This window comes from Gymnogyps californianus, chromosome 2 (assembly GCF_018139145.2).
Source record: "Gymnogyps californianus isolate 813 chromosome 2, ASM1813914v2, whole genome shotgun sequence".
Classification (NCBI taxonomy): Eukaryota; Metazoa; Chordata; class Aves; order Accipitriformes; family Cathartidae; genus Gymnogyps; species Gymnogyps californianus.
Genome location: NC_059472.1, coordinates 167970165 through 167991715, shown reverse-complemented (window position 1 = coordinate 167991715; position 21551 = coordinate 167970165). Strand labels below are relative to the sequence as shown.

Below are 21551 nucleotides of genomic sequence, written 5' to 3'. Positions count from 1 at the left end.
GTCCTAACCTCCAATGTCCGTGTTTCGTGGCACCTGAAATTAAGAAAGCAATCACAGCGTCTAACAAGGGCAGCACCCTCCAGCAGTGGGGACTGCCTGTGACTTGGCGAGCCCTTCTCCCGCTCCAGCCTAGCCTCTACTCTCCCGTTTCATCCTGGTTCAGTCAGGCTGGCTCTCTGGGGCTTGGTCTGTCTCTGAGGGGCAAGACAAACATCCAACAGTGGGACGGAGAGGGCTACAGGCAGCGGCCAGGAGCTGCCCCACGCAGAGGTCCGGCGTGCAGCCGGTGTCCCCCTCGCAAGGCTGGGAGAGGACGCAACATCAGAGCTCTTCCATCTCTGGCTTCTACTACATTTGACACACACTAGTAGGGTGTTTCTGCTGCTATTTATCCGCAGGGAAATAGTTCACTCTTGACAATTAAGAGAGATAAATCTAATAAAATCAGACTCCAGTTTTATAAATATAAATTACTGATACTGTTCAACAGGACTACGCTTAGAGCAGGTGTGAGGCACCTTCATCTCCCAGCCTGGATGTCGCAGGGGACCTGAACTTTCTCGTCTGAGGCTACATGTGGTGCATCCAGCCTACCTCTGCTACCCACCTGCTCACCAGGATGCCCCTCGGGCCAAACCACGCACCGCCGGCATCCTGCCCCCCTCCACGCTCAGCGTGAGGGTTTGTGCGTTTCTGCAGCCCCCACCAATGCGCCTTACACCTCCTGCTCCGCGGAGCAGAGATCTCCCACGTCCCTGCTCTTCTTATCGCCCGGCAGCTAAAGCCACAGAGCTGGGGGCTTCCAGGGACTGCAATGGGGTGGGGGCAGAACGTGAAACACACTCCCTCTACAAGATCAGGTATTGCTTGCTCTCCCTCTTTCCCCAGCAGGACAGAAGTGAGCTCCTCTGACCCACCCAAGGACTTCCAGGGCCCCGTTGCACCACCAGAACCCTTCCGCAGGCACACGTGGGACCTCCTGGTTCCTCCCTCCAAACCAGCTGGCCTTATGGGCAGCCCCTGGGTCCCCAGGGGTGGGCCACAGAGATCCTCCCACAAAGGACAAACACAAAATATGCTGGAGCATGTTTGCATGACCTGTACAGCCCATCCCACCCCTCTTCCATGTGCTCTCCAGGGCACAACTGGAGGAGGCAGCCTGTCCCTAGGAGCCGTGAAGGCAGCCTGCACCCTCTGCACGCACCTGCAAGTCTGCTCTGAGCAGAGAAATATTCCACACCCTGCCCTGCCATTTAGAGCTGGAAACACAGCGGAGGACTCAGACCTGGGCTGCACAGACACAGCGGCACCGCCGGGGTTCAGGCGCGGGTGCGAGGCATGCCTGCTTCAGCTTAGCTCAGCCCTGCAGCGGAGGGGCGGACATGCTGCTCAGCTTGGCACGCCGTGCCATGCGGGAAGCACTGCTTGCCCCCCTAAAAGCCCTCTCCCTCGTGATGCCAAGAACCCACTTCTTCTGCCGGCTGCCGGCTGTGCAGGTACGCAGCCCAAAGAGCTGCCAGCCTGGCGTGCGTGCAGCCCAGGGCTGCTCCAGCCAACAGGGACAGGAGCCCAGGGAGCTGCTCGTTGCCTCCCTGGGGCCAGGGCTTTGCTCCAGGGGTTCCACCTGCCCCAGACCTTCCTCAACAGCCCCGAGCGGTTCTGCGGATGGGAGACAGATGCTGGCAGGTACGAAATTGCTGCTTTCCCCACCAGTGCAGCAGTGACGGTGCCACGAGCTGTGAGCTGGGCGATGGACGGTGAGGCTGCTCCAGGAGGCCCCCGGGACAGCCAGGCCGGTCACCCCTTGTATGCTGCGGGCCCTTCAGCACAGCTGGCCCAGTGATGTGTCTGTGGACCACTAACACAGGGCAGGGCAAGGCAGGACCGACCCACAGGGCTCGGGATCCAGCACAGTGCAGCGGGACCTGAGAGCGGACAAGCAGCCACCAGCGCTTGAGACACACAATTAGCACTGAGTTGGCATCTCACCCCTCCATGTCACGGGGAGAAGCAGCAGCAGCATCTCAGCTCCCGTTTGTGTCACTCTCCAGCTTACTTTGCATGAAAGAAGTAGATCGCTTCGGGTGGCCGCAAGCTCCTCCCGTGGACAGGGAGTAGAGGCCGGCTTGCTCTCCTGTGACTCTCAGGCCAGAGCCAGGGCAGGCAAAACGCACAGCGTGGCCACGCCAGGCCCCTGGGCTCTGCAGCAGGGCTCCTGGGAGGAGGACGAGACCTGCCACGAAGGTTCCTGGGGCAGGAGGCCATCCAGGCAGACAGCTGCCGTCCGGAAGGGCTGTGCCACAAAATTCACCTGCGCAAAGGCAACGTGCGTGCCAACCGCAGCGCTGCCTGCCTGCTCACCTGCACGAGGGTGTGCAGACTCCACTGCTGCACGCACAGGGGCACGCTCAGCAGTCGGCACGGGAGGCTCCTGCTGCCTGCGCGCACGGCTCCCGTGGGCAGGACGAGGTGCTGCCTGCGGTGGGGGCACCCCTCTCCCGGTACAGGGGACCGGCCCTGCAGCATCCCAGCAGATGCGCCCGTGGCGGTTCCTCCTCGCACCCCACTTCCTCCAGCGCTGGAGGAGCGGAGGCTGCCCCGCTGCACCCCGTGTCCGAGGCGAGGGGAGGGGGGGCTGCCGGCACATTAATGCTCAGAGCTGCGCCCTTCCGCTCCCGTTGCCTGCGCTGCCCCATCAGCAGTAACAGTCTGATTAATTCGCTTCCAGCAGGGAGCTGATGGGGCCAATGATGGAGCCGCTGCATCAGGCGCGCTGAAATTGATAGTTTTTCACAGTTACAAATGAGGAGCCTCCTCAGCTGCAAATGGCGCCCGCACAGTCGGACTCCGGTAATGATCATAAAGAGGCTCTCTTTAAACTGCGAAAGCCCCTGGGACCGAGCGGGGGGGCGGCTGCCGCGCTAATGAGAACTACAAGGGGCGAGCAGGCATGGAAATGGCTCCTCCACTCTTGATGTGCATTTAACTGCTTTTTTAGTGCGGCGGCAGAGCCAGGAACGAAGGAGTGATGAATGCAGCACAAAAGCATTTATTTTCCAATTCGGCAAAGTGGCTACGTTGGGAAATGTATGAATTATTTTAATTCACTCAACTGTCCTGAAACATCACAGAGAGCGAGTAAGCGTGGGGGGAGGGGGCGGGCCGCGCTCAGTGTGTGCTCCAGAGACAGGAATTACTCCTATTCGTTCAACTGCCCCAAAATCTGGGAGCTGGGGGTACTGACGAGGAGCAGGGATGGGGGGAAGCAATGGTTACCCCTTGCACGGTGAGCTGAGAGTGGGGCAGGCGGCGGAGAGAGGTCAGAGCAGTCCTGCCGCAGAGCAGCATCCCTTGGCTGGAGGGAGACTGCTTTACTGTGCCTGGCAGGAGAGCTTCTCCCCCCGGTTTGGACACTGCCAGCTGACCCTCATGAAAGGGGACAGTCCCAACAAGGCCCCAAAGGCTGCGTCTGACACCGGTGAGCAAACTCTGGGCTCGCAGCCACAGGGCAGAGCTCAGGACTGCCCCATCACCAAAATAAACCTCCCCACGTGCTACAGCTGAGGGGAGCGGCATCAGAAGCGCTACTTACAGGGGTTGGGGCAGCTGCCGGGGATAGCCACGGCCTCGTTCCACTGGTCCGCGCTGGAGACGGAGTAGGAACGCTGGTGCATGCCGTCTGGCTTTGAGCTGAAGCCCACCAGGTTGATGCCACTGATGGAGCGCTCTGAGTGCAGGGAGGTACTGCTGGTCGAGTGGGGAGCACCTGCAAGAGAGACATGAATTTAGCACGGACCAACTGCTGCTCTGAAGCATGGTGGAAGAAGGAAAAGCTGTCCTGTACCCGATGCGACATGCCTCCGTGTGGCCCTGCATGAGGACAGGCTCTGTCTGGCTCTCCTCTCTCAAGGGGTGCCAGCGCATCACCCCCAAAGGTGCTGAGAAAAGAGCATTGCCCAGCACACACTTCTCAGAGGGACACCCAGCTTGATGGATTTCAACGCAGCACCCTGGGATGCATAGCTAGGCATCCTGGCACACAGCTTTCCCCTCCAGCCAGATTTTGCAGCTGGAGTTCACGGTCTGCTCACAATTTTCACTGTATGCTCAGGCATACAGGACAAACACAAACCCACCCCATGGCCAGTGTGCCCATCCTCACTCCTTAACTTCACTCCTTGGGTGTCCCTAGCAAGAAACACAACCATGTTGGAGGCACTAGGAGTGAATGGAAAATCACATGGAAGATGTCAAAAGGACAAGCAGGGGAACAGACGTCTGTAAGGTGGGGATTGTGGGTGGAAATGCCTCTTCCCAATAGCTGGAAACCCCTGGAGCTGAGCCCAGGAGCTTGAACCCCCAAGAAAGGAGTGGTTTTGGGACTAGAGGCCATCACAGAAGACAAGATCACTCAGTGATTCAAAATGGGTCAAGTGTTTCTGGATTACAACAATATCCAAAATTTCCACAATAGTAAACAGAGCAGTTCTGACAGGGAGCAAAAAATCTTGCTCTTCAAGGCTGCAGGCAATCTGTTAAGGAGGATGACGCTGCCCTAGAGGGATTACCCTACACCTGCCCACTACAAGCACTTTCCTATGCCTTCCCTTAGGGCGTTCAGCTCCAGCCACCCTGGAGCAAGTGCTCTGGGAGCTCAGGGGTGAGCAAAGGGTCCCCTTCCCTACTCTGAATCTACGTTTCCTCCTTCCACGCCCGGAGGCGCAGATGCTGAGCTGGGACTCCCACACCAGCCCTTCTGGCCATGGATGAGGGCAGGGCCCATTGAGCAGCGCCGGCCGCAGCATGCCTGGCTGATGAGACACGCACCCACAGCCTGACCCATCTGCTTGCTCCAGCCCCACCAGAGCCAGCCACCCCGCAGCCACGCAAGGAGCCGGGCTAAGAGAAACCAAGCAACTTGTTTCACGGGACTGGTGTGTAAGTGGGATCCTTTCACAGAAGGAGGCTGGAGAGCAGAAGGACACTTGCAGGAGCAGGTCCCCAGCTGGATCTGCTACAGCCAAGACAGCCCAACTGACTGTGTCTTCGCTGCGTAAAACCAGCCTCATTTTGCTCTCTCAGCACGGCTGAGGATGGAAGGGATCTCTGGAGGTCATCCAGTCCAACCCCTGCTCAAGCAGGGCCATCCAGAGCCAGTTGCCCTGGACTGTGGCTGGATGTTTTTTGATTATCTCTGAGGAGGGAGACGGCACAACCTTGCTGAGCAACCTATTCCACTGCTCAGCCACCCTCCACAAAGAGCAGAGCCCCATAAAATCCCATGTGGAGCCCCAGATTTTGTACATGAAGTTACATTTCTGTCCCTGCTGTTTCCATGAAAACCCAAGAAATGCGATTCGAATGTCACTGGTGCCTGAGTGCTGCCCGAGGCTGCAGAGTGCCTGAAACAACAGCTCAAGAAGCCCAAATCCCCCTCTACAAAAGGCGGGTCCAAGGTGTGTGCTGAACGGAGGGGTGATGCGGGCCATCAGCCCTGCAACAGGCATGCCTGCCGTCCACGAGCACCTTTCATTCATCCCCAGCACGGCGGGTGCCTCCCACCCTCCTCTTCTGTGTACCCACCCTGGACCAAAAATCCCCTTTCTCTGCTGCACTGTGTAGGGACTATCTGTAACCCTTGCCTGCAGATCCTGCCTGCCCCGGCAGTGCCGACGCAGAGCTCACAGGGCCGCGGTGCCCTGCAGCCCCGAGGTGCCAGGGCCCTTGTCCACGGGGCAGGAGCAGCAGAGCTGCCGGCTCGTCTGCCTCCAGCCCGGCTGCAGCACGCTCCCCCTCCCTCCCCTTGTTCAGCGCCACAGAAACACGTGTAAAACCATGACACTGACTTTGCCTCTAATTAGCCCTTAATTTACAAGACACACTCGGAAGGGTAATTAGCTGGCGCTCCGCTCCTGACTGCCGCATCCATCTCCTCTCGCCTCCTCGTGGGAGGGAGCCTGCTGCCACTGGAGCAGGGACAACGCTGCTCTCCTGGGACTGGGAAGAGCTGGGTCCTGGGGACCACGCTGCTGAGCTGGGACAGGACGCGTCGGGATGGGACGGGACGGGATGGGACGGGACGGGATGAGCTGCCCCCAGAGCTCAGGCAGTGCCTGTCGGCTCCAGGCCAGGCTGCGCACACAGCACGTGTCTATCGCCACAGCCATGGAGGAGAGGGAGGAAAGCAGCAGGAGTGTAGAGTGCCTGGGAGAAGCTCCTCCAGCAGAGGGTAAAGTCCTGCAGAGCCCCAGGGAGCCCAGGTTTGCCCCTTGCACCTCCACCCCAGCCACGCTGGGAGCCCCAGCCTGCAGGCACGTGCCCTTCCATCGCTCCTCCAAGGAGCAGCACGGGCTGCCACAAACACCCAAGTGCCCCAGGCCTGACCAGAGCCAAGGACATGCGATTCTGTCATGGTCAAGGCACCCTCCAAACCTGCCCCCAGTGATGGATCTCCCTTGGTTTTGTGGCACTGCGTGGTGGGTGAGGCTGGGCAGCAGGAACAAGCGCTGGCAGCAGGAAAGGCAGCAGGAAAGGAAGATGCTGCTGTGGTCAGACTCGCAGAGCAGCAACCCCAGGCACCTCGAGAGCCTGCCCTCAGCCCCGCTCAGCTCTGCTGGTGGCTGCCTGGGGAGCACACCACGCTGCCAGGGCAGGCGTCCACAGCTGCAGCGTGACCCGTGCCGGGCCTGCAGGACACCAAGTGTGGGCAGAAGAAGACACGCTTGGGAAAGCCGCTGACACGCGCTCAGAGCCCACACACACACCCGTGGCGACCACCCGACCCTGCACGGGTGCTCAGCACAAGCCTCCCAAATCTGACGCCTGCCTTGCCAGCAGTATGTGTCGTGAAGAAGCGGTGCCAATTTGAAAATTTCATTTTGAAATGAAACGGCACTGCTACGACTTCCAGGAACAGCTTCTGTCAGCCTCTGCAGTCTCTCCAGGAGCTCCCTGCACTTTACACCAGCTGCCTGGAGTCACCCAGCTGCAGAGAAACGTCCTTACAGCCCGGCCACTCGCTTGGCTCACGGACCTCTCGGCTGCGCAACTCCAGCTTGGCCCAGGGATCTGCAAGGTGGTCCCAACAAGGCTAGAGCTCTCAGGAATTGCATCCCTTTGGAAGTGACACCACTGGCAGTTGCTGGGTATGTTCCCTTTAAATTAGGCAAGCAAAGTGAGAGGTAAATAAAAGGCTACATGTAAAATACTAACTGCCTCTCTGAGCCAAAGCCTCCAGGAACTGAACTCTCCCTGACCCTCCCTACAGTCCCTCAAGCAAAGCTCTCCCAATCACTATTTCCTCAACACCCCCCCCAAAAAAGAGATTCATGTAGACATGTTAGTGTGACAGCATCAGCAGGCAAGGCTTTGTGATGCCTTTTTAAGGAAAGCCTAACTGATGACATGGCAGTAAATGAAAAATGACCTAAAACCAGAACATCATTTTTCTGAGTGTGGAGTGTGGCAGCCTGGCCGCTTCAGTAAAACACTTGAATCAAAGCAAACTGGAAATTCTTCATTAAGGTGCGGGTGCACAGGGAACTGGATAAAGGTGAGTTAGCAAAAAGGGATACTGTCAGTTGGGAAGGAGATCATTTGTAGAGTCGCTTGAGGATCTTTGGACAAACCTTTGGACAAATTTAGTATTTTCAACAGCGATTTGGCAAAACAACACACGGGTTCTGGTGAAATTTCCTGGTGACATTAAGTGGGAAGCACTGCCAGTATTTTGGCAATGAAGATGTCATGCAGGACGAGATGATTTTGAAAAGCGAGCTAACAAAACCACAATAAAATTTATTTAGTACAAAATGCAAAGATATGTACTCTGGAACTAATGGGCCTGATTCAGAAAATCCTGGGAAAGTACACACTGTTTTCCATGGGATCTGGATTGCACCCCAATGACAAGAATGTCTGCACTAGGCTGGAGCTTTTAACTGGAACACCAGAGGAGGACAAATTCTGCAAGCATTGCCTCTTCACAGCATCAGTGAACCACACCACCACCGAGGCTGGAAAGTCGAATGTGATCCCACGTGTGCAAGATGAGGTATGCCTTGCATAACGGGGAAACGTGCACTTTCTGCACAAAGCTGGTATGATACCTCACCTAGATCCTCATGCACAACCTACCACCTTGGAAAAAACTAATTCAAGGTGGAACAGATACAGAAAACAAAGGTGACTTTCCATTCCTATTAATCCTGTTAGCCCACCTGCCCACATCCTACAGCCTGCAGTCTTGAACTACTGCAGACTGCCAGTAACAGCAACGCAAAGTGTACGGACATGCTAAGTCACATATTTTTTTAATAGGAGTAATACAGAAATACCTACATTCTTGACAACTTCATTGAGGAAAGGACTACTTCCTTCTCTTCCTTGAACATGCAATAACCTGACCAGCACTGAAGAAACCAAGCCGTGGCACATCAGCTCTACCTCCTACCACCAGCACCCGACATCCACTTCTGAGCAAGCTCCTGGTGAAGCCAGATGTCTCCTTGATGCGCGCGTCCTGGGCGCTGAGTGTCTGCAGTCTGGCCAGGACACGGAAGAGAGACTGCTTCAGTGACACAGATGGATACGCTCTGTGCACCGACAGACAAAGGACAGATACCAGTGATTATGGTCCTGGGCTCATCTCTTTGCTGCGTTTGATCCTGCCAACCCGGGAATACTGCCATTTCAACCTGAGAAAGAGGACAGGGTCCCAAAGGCTCACCCTCCTTTGGCCAATGCACACAGCAGACTGCAACACAAAAATGTCTTCACACCCTCAGACCCCTGCCTGGTGGTAACTCAAAGGAAGAGCTGTCTCTTACTGAATTTATTCAACATTAAAACAGGAGAACCGTCAGATGGCAGCTGAATTCTGCTCTGCCTGTGCTTCTCCACACCACCTACACTACTGCAGTCAGGATGGCTTGGTTGGACGTGATTATCAGAAGTTGTGCACGGCAAAGTGAGCTGGTAGCAGAGGAAACACTTTGAGAAGTTTGCCGCTCCCATGAAAACCGAAGGCGCAGACTTCTGAACCAGTTGCTGCTGTCTGGAGCAAGCTTCGCTCTCGGTTCCTTCACTGGAGCTATGTTCTGGCACAGCATAATTACTCATGGATGGGGTCATTGTTTTTGCTTGAGCAGAAGACTGGGCCTCATCCTGTGGATACAGCTTGGCCTCAGTTCTTCAGGCTTCCGTCATTTCTCAGCTGGACTATCCCAACGCGCTCTTTATCTGTGTTACGAAGCCACCACTAGCAGAGGCTGAGGCAGTGGTGGCGGGTGTTTTTAGAGAAGGCAGGAGTCTGGCTGGATACCTCATCTCAGCTAAGACTGCTTGTATGTTCTCCTGCCTCCCAGAAACATGAAGGGATAGATCCCTGACCATCTGCACCCCGTGACTTCCCCGAGGCCTTGCAGAGCTAAGGGCATGGACAGATAATGGCCTGCAGTTATGTTTTTGCGAGGAGCCACCGACTGTCCATCCCCACCTCAGCGCTGCTCTCCTGGGGCAGGCGGGTGGCTGCTACCAGGCCCTTACAATGTGGAAGAAACCGTGTTCGTTTGGGGGGAACAGGGGTATGCTGAATTTTAAAGAGGCACAAGCTCCCAAACAGCAGTTTGGGAATTCCCCCTTGTTTTATCGCCAAGGACAGCACAGGTCTTTTCTCTGAAGTGCCAGGCCTTGCTCTGGCACAGGAAGAGGGACACTGCTGCCACGCTACGTTGCAGCAGAGACTGCCAGCTGTATGGCACGAGATGGTGATGGAGGTCACCCCAGGATGGGGTGAGGACACCCTGGCATGAAGCAAACCCTATTTTCTCTTGTACTGCAGTAGGCCAATAGCACACTGCAGATTAATGCTATTCACTATCTGCCAAACCAGGTCCCAAAGAGTCATCAGTTACCACTACCCATTTAACCAAAACTTTAAGGTACTTGTTGCCAACTGATCATCATTTATTCCAAATAAAAATCAGAATTACTGCAAGTCACCTTAGTGTACTGACTCTCGAGTACTCTGTTGGTGTCCGCAGCCAGAGCACGTCTCAAAGCCTCCCCGAAAGCTGTGCGCATGGGGCAGCCACGGCTGCTCTGGACCCCAACACGCTGCTCCCGGGCTGCGCGGAGCAGGCTGGATGGGTACCCACCTCCAGCTGGTGGGAAACTCCTCAGTTCTGAGAAACCAACTGGTTCTTGAGGGGAGGTGAGAGCCAATGAGCCTGGTTAAGCTGACTGCCTGTGAAATCCCTGCTGGTAAAGACATAATTCACCACTCTCCATCAATGGGCGGTCAGCTGCCATGTACGCAGGAATGCAGCTGTCCTGGGAGCACCCTGCGGCTGCCTTTCCCAGAGCTGCCCCCACCCCCGGCGCAGGTCCGGAGCCAGAAGTCTCTGTCAGGTTGGTTTTCTGAACGAAGCACTGCATGCTGTGTTGCTGGACATAGTCGGTTCCTTCCTCTTGAACAATTCCTACCAGTAATGAGGCCAAAAACCATAGGCTAGCTCTTACCAACCAGAAGCACCAGGACGGAGACATGCCATTTGAAAGACATCAACTTCAAGTCCTCCTTGGGAGATGGCAACAACACCGAGTACCTATACAGCCCCACAAGCACGGCGGGGCATGTTCTGGGACGACAGATGTCCTTCCCAGCTCTGCCAACAGCGAATGTCTGTGCGAAATCACTGATCCAAACTGCAGGCGACCAAGGTTTCCCAGCCCTGCTTCTTAGCAAGGCCATCAGGATCTGCCAGCTTGCACACGGTGGGAGCCATTGCCTTTCACTGGGCCTCACAGATGCTCTGACACAGGGGAATCTCCCTCCTTTCTTAGCACTGCATTTGGAGAGCACATTTTTGGACATATGCATGTGGTAAGTGACTATGTAACACCCTAGCTCCTACCAAAGCTAATCCATGGTGGGTACGAACCGCCAGGAGAAACAGCTTTGTATAGTCCAGACATCTCTGGGAGGACCGAAAACCCAAGCTGCCTGCAGCAGGACAGGAAGGGCTGACCATGACACTGTTACCATTTTACACTCCCATGTCCCAACCAAAACTCAGGGGCACATGAGATAAGCCAAGGCGTCTTCAGCCGACGCACCAGACTCATCTCTGGTTCAGATGGTGGCCAACTCCACGTACAGTTAGCAGGACCCCAGCAAACCGGAGAAGGCTGCGAACAGGTACCGCAGTGATGGCTGCCCCCCAAAATCCTCAGGCACCAAGAGCATGCTGACAGCCCGGGAGCCGCAGGCAGCCGCAGCTACTCAGTCCTTCTCCAGCCTGAGCTCCGGCCGAACGAAGCACCCCCGCAGAGCCCGCAGAGCCTGCTGGAGCACACCTTGTCCACCCACCGTGCAGCTCCACTGCCAAGGAAGGGTGGCCGGAGTTGTGTGGGGAAGAGGCGAATCTGTCGGGAGAGCAAGCGACAGCACATCTGGACAGGGAGTCAGAAGCAGCCAGAAGGAGCCCTCTGATTGTCTGATCTTTTCTGCATAGCATAAAATTACACCATAGGTCTTCCACTAATTTACTCCTGTCTGAACTACAACATATCTTTTAGAAAATCTTCTAATCTTGATTAGAATATTGTCAGTGACAGAGAAATCACAGCAACTCTTGATAAGCAGTTCCAGTGCTTAATTACCCTCACTGTTGAAATCTGCACCTTATTTCTAGTCTGAATTGTCTTGCTTCTGCTACCCGTCATTGGATCTTGGTATATTTTTATCTGATAAAGAGCTCTCTAATACCAAATTTTTGTTCCTATATAGGTACTTACAGATGGTGTTGAAATAATCTCTTAACCTTTTCTCCGATAAACTAAACAAATTGAGCTCCTTGAATCTTTCACTATGAGGTGCATTTGGCAAGCATTCCATTGTTTTTACAGCTATTCTCTGAGCTCTTTCCAATCTATTGGTTTCATTCTCATACTGTGGACACATGAAATCCATGAACCCTAGAAGCCCTCTAGAAGTCCTCTGCATCCCAAAACTGACAGTCACCATCAACACTTCAGAAAGACCTTGACCACATCTTCTAGAATTCCTGAATTAAATAATTCAGACTTGCTGATTCAAACATGTCTAAATCTCCTACCTGCTGTTTAATATGCTTCCTAATTACAGCTGGAATATGAAGAATTCATCATTCTGTGATAAGATACATCATCTTGCCTCTTCCCAGACACTAAACAGAAGTGTTCACTGAACACTTCTCTTTTTTTTTCTTTATTAACCATTCTACTATTTCCACACAGTAATGAACAAATGCTGTTTTTAGGATTCATTAGTTCCTAATAAACTTGAAAAAAAAACTTTTCACTGCCTTTAACTCTGCTGGTTACCTTTTCTGTATCCCCTCGTGCAACCATGGTAATGTAGGCTCCTGAAACTAGCCAAGAGCAGGGAAGGTCAGCTGAGGAATGAGCTTCAGATACTAAATCCATCACTTTTATTTGTATGTTACGTAGAGTCTCCATGGAACATGTAGAAGTTGAAGATTAGGAATTTGGTAAGATATACGAACAGTGACTATTTTCATGATTCACAGGCTAAAAATACTGTCATACAGTGATCAAGATGCTGTGGACAAGGCAGCCTCTTCAGCAGAAGCTCACCAAGTACAGGGCACAAGACGAGTGCAAGGTCAAGACACATCGAGTGTGGTGAAGGAGACCCGGCTGCATTTCCACGCTGCACCGCTGAGACCACAACGGGAAAAAGCACAGGGAGGACACAGGAGCTGCTTTGAGCTCATCATCTGGATCTGTGCTGGAGGAGGAACCAACATGCAAGATTTGTCTTTTTTTCAAGTAAAGCAGCTATGAGAGAGAAGGAAAGAGAGGTTTCCCTCTAGGAGAAAGGCAGCAGAGATGACGGACTCAGGCAGAAGTCCGCAAACTAAGAAGCTCTCAGATAAGGCAGGCAGCGTCGGTCTTCCCATCAGCTGAGGCACTGATGTTCCTATGGAGAAAGGTGGTGGGTAGCTGTACCCAGCAACTGTGGTGTGCTGGCATTCTTGTCTCATTGGTGACTTTGTTTCTAAGTTCTTAATCAACAGCATAATTTGCTAAATGTATTGAACTTCTTCCCTAAATTTGACTGGTACTAAGCGTGGTCTGGGGAAGCTGGGCAGGCACAAGGTGCACGACTTCTCCGCAAGCAATGAACCCAGATAAAACGGTGAAACAAACCCTTTGTGCGGCTGTAACCAGAGCAAGTCTCGGAACGTCAGGAGCTGGAATGCTTCCCACAAAGCCAAAAGGGTCACTTTGAGGGCTGCTCATAATTAATCACTCACGGCGGATGTTAGTCTGCGGAGCTCTGGCAAAAGGCTAAATGGCAGAGAGAGCCTCCACCCGTGGTTCCAGCTGGCCATGCAGGACCACACTGGTGTTATCAACTACCTACCCACTGGAGCTTTCAACTTCTGCTCAATACTTATCAATTATTATGTTGCCGTTATTTTTATTGCTTTTTATATACATACAGATACACAGATGTACAAAATACGTTAGCACAATACAGCTTGCTCCCCTCCACTTTCTTTTGTTCCTGTGCATTCTTCACTATCTGGACAGAGAGAGAGTGAATAGTTTACGTCTCCTCTTAACCCAGATTAATACATTTTTAAGCAGTGCAACCTTCCTTTTGATTTTAACTTTCTGGTATCCAGTAAAATGTTCTTTAAAAACTCCTAATTATGCTTCACATTTTTTTTCTGTTTAAGTTCTTTCTCCCAAATGATCCGGCTCATAATTGCTTTCAGCTTTGTGAAATTGGCTTGGATATATATTTTTGTGCGCGTGTGTCTGTGCGCGCGCGTGTGTAATAATCTTTATTTCTGATTTGAATTTTACTCTGCCTGAACACCAGTACAACAAAGTCAAGGTTACTTTTACCTAAGCCACTACTAATTTTAGTTTTGTGGTTCATTCTCCTCATCTGCTTAGATGAGGGTAACTATGGCATTCTCCATGGGGGCTGCATTGCTTATTTGAACCAGGAGGATTCAGAAAGTCTGAGGAAGCTTTAGTGTCACTTGGCTAAGTCCTTCAGTGACTATCACCACCATAACGTAATTTACTCTCCAACATGTTATAATGAAATACTTCAGAAACTGTTTCTGAGACATGCAAACTGAAGTGCTGGGAATGAGCAGTGGGGAGTGGACGAAGGAAAAATGGTCCTTGTTTCGGATCTCTCTCCTGGTCTGTTAATATGACCAGAGGTGTCACTTAGAGTCTCTGTAGAAACCTGAAATCGTAAGCTGCAGAAAATGTGCAAGTAATGCTGTTTAAAATACAAACCAGAAAAGATACTGTGCAGCTGAAAAGTCTAAAAGATATCACCAAGACGGCGGTGGGAGACAGACGCTCATGACAGGTTGCAATGATACGAATCACCATTTGCATTTACAGTCAGAAACAGGAAGCCGAGTCTGATATATAAAATTGCAGGAAGGAAGGAAGCAGACCCAGAACTTTCTGGGTTTGCTGCAGAAGCGTGGACATGGACAAGTATTGCAGTGAATGATGAAAAACCAGCATTTGCACACAGCTCACGAATGCTAGCAACTGAAAAGGCCATTCAGCTTACGCTAGAATTGTATTATATTTTCTTACATAACTTCCGTTTCTAAAGCTATTCACTCATAACATGTTTTATACACCCCTGCTTGCTTTGCCCACAGAGGCTGCCGGGCACACAGCAACACAACCACCCGGTGTGCACAATACCAAGAGAGACCGTGGATCAGCTTGAAGTTCTGCACAGGTCCCTAGGAGGGGACAGAGCAAGCACTGCTCTATTTGGAGCAAGCCCGTAACAGGATGACTCTATCCCTTGTCTGCTAGCAATAGTTTTTTGCACCTTCCTCTGGGGCACCTCACTGTCCAGCAACAGAATGAAGACCCCAGCCACTGACCCCATGTGCCTGTAGCGCAGAGCAGCAGAGGAGAGGTCAGGAAGGGGGACCCAAAACAGGCGCTGGCAGCCTGCACTCAAGAAGGGATGAGCTGGCAGGAAGACTGGGTGACAGCAGAAAGGGCACGAGTTTGTTGCCTGTAACAAGTTGCTCCCCTGCCCCTCTCCCTCTTGTAGCACAAGTGTGGTCTGTATGGAAGAGAAAGCATGGTTTTCTGGAAAAGGTCCTCAGTCCACCCCAGGCGAATACTAGCTACCCTGTCGCCCCAGTCTTCCTTGGCAACGTGGGGCAAGTTATTTATACTGAGATTTTCACAGGTGGCTACTAATTATACCCTCTTCATTTTTCCAGGTGCCCTGTGCAAGACACCCAGAGCCAGATGTTCAGAAATGCAGGATGCTTATAACTACAACTGCAGCCGATGGGTCTGGCTTGCTGCCCCTGTGCGACGAAGCTGCGTGCCCATCTGGCTTCCCTCGGCACTTCCATCGTCCCTGGGCAGGGCTCTGATCATCACAGCGTTCTGTCTGCCTTGTTCTTTTCTCCTCTCTGTTCCTCTCCTCCTCACTTTCTCTGAGGCCTTTTTCCCTGTTCAGCCCTGCAATGCACAGCTCCTTTAGTGTTCTAGCAAGTAATAAGTGTATCAAGTCCCAGTAATTATCTCTAATTAGGGTTAGTGATTATACTGTTGGGTCGGAGAAAATCAATCTCTAGTTTCCCATCAGGGAGGGCAAAGAGAGTCGAGGTGGGGAGGGGAGGAAGGACTGGCAGCTCCCTCCCGTGCTCCGATTCCTCCCGCGAGCGTCTCCCTGCCCGCACTGCTAATGGCGCTGCTCGTCCCGAGGACCAGGAGCTCCGTGCGGGGAGATGGGTCTGAGCGATGGCAACTGGGACACAGCCTCGCTCCTTTGCTGGTCTGGACAAGGGGGAGGGCAGCCCACCCCAGGGATGCAGAGCAAAGCCAGGGCTGCGATGGCATCGCTGGGCCCAGCATGGCTGGATGCTCTCACACCACTAGTGGCCACCTCCGTGGAACAGGGCTGCACCTGCAGGTCCTTCTCACGGGGACACTGGGGCTCATGCCCTGTGTCTAGAGGCAAGATGCAGTGTGGGGTGCTGGAGCTGCAGAGGCTGTGCTCCCCGGAAGGGCAGCGTGGAGCAGAGACCTGAGAAGGACCTATCTCTCCTGTGGGCACAGGGTTCGTCAGGCGATGGCAGCCCACCTGAGCGACGCTCTGCAGTCTGAGTGAAGCCTGAGGTCACAGGCACAAGTTGTACCCCAGCACGCTTACCCTGCATGCTCCTGGAGAACACGACTGCTGACCATGGGTGAGTCACACCACGGCCGTGGTCTAAAGGGTAAAAGGTAGAACAGTTGCATATGCTGGAAGACAGCTGTGGTTAAGGGTGAAAACCGAAGAGGAATAGCCAGCGCAGTCTGTCACACGCCAGAGAAGCTGCCTTTTGAGAAAACTCACAAAAAAGTGTGTCCACGGTGCCCAACCTACAAGTCTAGCGAGCTGAGTGCTCACACCTCCCAAGCAGCAAGGCTCTAGGTGTGGACATACAAAGCAGAGGGATGGGTGAGCACCTCTCTAAAAGACGGGCAAAGACAGAAGAGGTTCTGGACAGAAAGCTCTGGCAGCTGGCAGGTCAAAATGGAGAACGGTAGCCAGATTTCTGGCAAAGGAAGCCCGCAAGAAGAAGAGCAGGTCTGAAGCAAGAAGGTGCTGCCTTTCTCCCCATGCTTGTACAGAACCCCGGCCACTGGGCAGGAGCTGAAACCTCCTTTTCATGGCTGGGCAACAGCTCCTACGGCTCCTAGGAACGGTGGGAGCAGGCAGCTCTGCTCCCAGGTACGATTCCTGGCTCACTGGCTCCATAGAGGAGTCATGCTCTGACACGGGGAGCATGAGGCCCTTCTGGAAGCCGTGATAGATGAAGCTACTTAATATGCTCAAGATAGTTGGGTCATCAACTCTCTGAGAATGGTAGCATCTTTGCAAATGTCTGCAGAGTCACCAGTAAAGCTGGAAAATGATACAACAGTAATAGTTTTTCTGTATGACTGCGAATAGGCTACCAGTACTTTCACGTAATAGCTCAAGTGTAGATAAAATGGTCTTCAGATGTAATGAGGATAGACTCTGGAGGAATGTGGACTGGCAGGCAAGGAGCTGCTATAGACTGTATACAGACTGTGGGTTTTCGTAAGGGATTTCATCTGAGTTGCTCCTTGCTGCTCTGCCTCACAGACACCCCCACATCTCTCCTCTCTTGGCTGGTGCAAACACAATCCAATTTGCACAACTCAGTAACAACTTTGCATATTCACGCAGAGCCCGGGATATCTCAGCTGAGCAGCTCAGTGTGCCTTTCCACTTTACAACCAACAGCTCAGCAGTTTCAGCTGATGTGCCACAGCATGCCCCAATTCAGACCTGCAGTACTGGTATACACCTTTGCCATGCCAGATAAATCTCAAACACCTCAGTGTATCTGATTTCATCCCTAGTAGAAAGCATTTCCTTCCTCCCACAAGGGCAGACTCATTCTGGAAAAATCATTCCGCTGCCTACCTACAGGCTAGAGTGAGTCAGCTGGCCGTCTAAATGGAGACAAAACCGTGGTAAAACCTAAGGATGCAATATGTTGCAATACTGTAAATACTACTGCCACCATGACACGGCACGTCCTGATAACACCCTGTGACAGTGGCCTTGCTCAGCAATTTAGGAAGCACAACACAGTACTTACTGTACTTTGTCCCTGGGATCTGCGGGGAGGATACGGGAGCACGTCACAGTGCCAGGGCTGCCGTGCCCCTCTGGGAAGCAGGAACGCTCTGCATAGCCATTCCTGTTGTACAGATGGAAACACTGAGAGACTGCGAGAAGCAGTTTGCCAGTCGCCCCGGGAGTCCCTAACAAAACCAAAGAGACAACCCGAGTCTCCCAGCTGCCACGGCCCTGCATAACCCTGGAGCCTGGCAGCCGGCGAGGTGGCGGTAGGACGGCCAGCCTTCGGAGACACGGCCGGCAAGCACCTCGCTCCTGGGTCTGCTATCTACTAGCACATCCACAGAGACCATGTGGCATTTATCAAAAGCTGGGGATGAGCCAAAGTTCATGGACTCTGTAAAACATACAGGAAATTAACACTTTTGTGATGTACAGAATATTGTAAACCACCAAAGATGTTACAGGTAACTGAGTCCCTTGAGCAGGGAGAGGACGCTCATCCCAGAATCACCGGTTTCCCACTCAGAGGTTGGGCAGGAACAGCCAACGGTGACTAACCCGCAGCCACAGGTAAACCTCTCCAAACCAAGGGGTTAACCCTACATTAGCCAACTGACCACCCTGCCACGGGAGTCACTGGGAGAGGTCCTGCGCTCAGAACGGGCCCACATGAGTGATTTGCGGGGGGCAGGAAGGACTTGTATCAAGCGGACAGTGCCGTTTGCGCTCCGCCTCAGCACACAGCCCAGGGAGCGATGGCCAGGCGGTGCAGCCTCCGAGTCGAGTCTGCACTGGCGTTTAGCTCAAGCCAGGCCAGCGCCTTTGGTTCATGTGCCTGAGCAGTCTCTGAGCACACAAAATGGATGCCTTTCAGGTGAAACTAAACACGAATACCTGTTGCAGCACTGCACCTAACATGCTCCAACCACTGCTGGACATCTAGTTCCCCAGACCAGGCTGGAACTGGACTGCAGTACGTTCCCTGCACCCCTAGCAGTGGGTACAGTGTAGCTAGCACGTCTTCACCCACCGCTGCTCGAAAAATCCCATCCCCTTGGTCTACAGACATAGCTCAGCACAGTACGGTGGTGCTGACCAACAGCTCTACACAAGCGCCACCTCATCGAGGCACAAAGGCGATCATTGCACAGGCCAGTGCTTGCACATCTCCTGCCCACGTGAAGGACAGTGGGCTGGAGATGAATTGGCAGACTGGAGGCCAGGATGCACCTGAGGATGATGGGGATGATGAGGAGGAGTGAGGTGTTCTGTTATCTTCAAGACCTCTGAAAGATTTCTTGCAGGATCAAGGGGCCCAAAAGAACAACGCAGAAGGCAGCAGGGAAAGCAGGGGCAGCCCAAGGCTAAGGAGCTGAATATTTCCTTTGGGGACATGGGATCTAATCCATACGCCGCTGCAAAATTCCCAGAACTACTGTTCAAGTCACTTATACAAACACTTGTCAAAACCAGCCACTAATAATGTGTTCCTCCTGTTCCAAGTGCCCAGGTGGAGACTCTGAGGACTGATAAACAGGAGCTCACTGCTCACAGCTACACTTTAAAGGGCTAAAAAAAGGCTAAGTTCTAGGGAAAGAAAAAGCAATTCTTAGGCTCTAAACTGGGGGCACATAGTTAGCGGATGCTTTTCACAATTTTGGCTTTATCTTCTCTTTGCCTCAGTTTTCCTTCTATAGAAAGAAATAATAATAGCTGAGAGAACAGAGTTACAACGCCTGGAAATAGGAAATTCATCCTAACTCTAGCATATGCCTAGCAAATAAAACCTCAAGCTGATCCAGCATATCTTGGTCCTTCAGGCTTTCATACACCACAAGAACTGGGCACCAAGGTTTGCTGGAACTGTCCTGCCTCATGTCATCCCTTAAAGTTCCCGACGCACTCCTCTCCCCAGTGAAGTCCTGACAATTTCTAGCTTCTACTCCATGCGAATCCTTGAATGCAATGGCTCCAACCTCACATTTGGATTCATCCTCCTACTTCAGGCAGCCAGATAAACATTCGTAAGATGTTACCATATGAATGTTATAGTGAATTTATAATATTTATAATATACATATGAATTTGCAGTATTTTATACATGATTCATGATGCAAATATTACTTACAGATAAATTTTACTAAATCTCTGATCTCTGCTTCATCTTCAGGCTACAAACAACCCTTTAACATATTCTTGGGAAGGATAAAGGTCCCACACCGACAAACACCACAGACAGACCCTCACCCTCTTCCTTTCAGCTTTGGCATCCCCACGTCCAAGTTCTTGGCCCTTGGCTGAAAAACAGTAACTAACGTTGAACTCTTCCAGCCAGACTCAACAGAAAGCAAAGTGAGCTAGCCGAAATCACGGCTCCCAGCCAGCAGCACTCGGCCCCGCTCAGAGGAGCGTGCCCCTGCCTCGCTCCTGCAGGAAGCATCACACCCGGCCGGTCCCTCTGCAAGTGCCTGCCCGCCGGCTGGGGGGAGCCCTGGAGAGCAGCGCGGGCAGGCAGGGCTGCTGCGGCAGGGCCTGCCTGCGGGGAAGCGCCCGCGCTGCAGGAGGTGAAAGGAGCCCGGCTGGAAGCGGATCTCTCAGCCTGGTGCACGCACCCGGCAGCTTCAGAAGCTGCTGCTGCCACTGTCTGTGGAGCTGCTTGCCACGACGGCAGCTGTGGTAGCCAGGCAAACCAAGGTGGAAACCTCCCTTTAAATCAAACTGCACTGCACTGAAGCAGACTGGGCAGGAGCTGGCAGCTGGTTCCAACATCCCAGTCAAGGGTGACAACAGAAAACCGAGCATCCCTGGCTATTTAACTGACTCAACACAAGGTGCCAGGGAAGGCCTGTCTACGTCCTCAGACTGAGTAAAGTGACAAGGAACACCAAAATATGAAGCAGAAGCTGCCCATTTCCATAAGCAAGGAGAGCCTGCAGTAGCACGTCTACAGGGAGGGAAGGAGCATATCCACATCCGGTACTGAAACAGCTGTGTAGGGGCATTGCACCAGCCCTGGTCCTGAGCAGATCCACTGGCTGATGGGGCAGGACTGGAAAGACTGCTCTGGCTTGCTTTCTGCTAACTAGTTCACAGGCACCAAAATAAAGAGAGTAGTGTTACAGGATTCCTGCCTCAGAGTAGGAAACACTGAAACAATGAGAGCTAGCCATAGATTTTAAGAGCAGGTCCTATGCACCGTCCAGGGAACAGACCAGCCACAGGATTATGGGCAAATCATGGGGGCAGCAAGCTTGTTTTGAAGACACCACACCTTCACCAGCCGGCTTTCCCTGCAAAGTGCGTGTGCACACGTGTACGCTGGGATGTTCTTGGTGTTCCCGGAAGCCTGCCATGGCAGGGTGAGATGTGCTGCTCCTGCACCCACGGGCTATTTGCAGGGTGGGGAAGGCAACTTTGTTCCAGAAGTGAGAGCTGAGCTTTTCCTCCTCAGTACCCAAATACCCGTTCTTTCATAGCAGATTAATGACCCTGCTCTGACCTGAAAGAATATGTTGTGCAGCCACAACCAGGAGAAAGGCACAAGATGATCCCACCAGCCTCCTGTCTGCCATGACCTGCGCCACCCTGCTCTCTGCTGCCTCTTCTTCCCTCAATGTCATTGTCCCCCATGGCGAGCAGCAGTATGCCAGGGAAACAGGTTTTCCCTTTTCTTTGTTAATTCTTCCCTCATTACATTTGAAATTCCACAATCAGTGTGCACTGTAATTGTCGAATTTGATGCTAATGATTAATGAATTAAACATGGATCCATCAATTAGTCCTCGGAGAATAATTCTGCATAAAGCAGCGGATAATGTAATTACAGTAACAAAGATAATGAGATGTTAACATCGACGGAGCC

At 52.7% G+C, this 21551-nt stretch overlaps 1 protein-coding gene across 5 annotated transcripts in view; it reads right to left on the bottom strand.

Annotated features, from left to right (window-relative positions):
* Positions 1–21551, bottom strand: part of AGAP3 (ArfGAP with GTPase domain, ankyrin repeat and PH domain 3) — a 154858-nt gene that overhangs the window by 18821 nt on the left and 114486 nt on the right. For 4 of the 5 annotated variants that reach the window (XM_050890676.1, XM_050890677.1, XM_050890674.1 and 1 more), the window contains one exon: positions 3593–3766. The exons of the other annotated variant lie outside the window; for it this stretch is intronic. In XM_050890676.1, coding sequence (XP_050746633.1) covers positions 3593–3766 — 174 coding nt within the window. The remainder of the gene's footprint in view (positions 1–3592; positions 3767–21551) is intronic. 5 annotated transcript variants of the gene reach the window in all.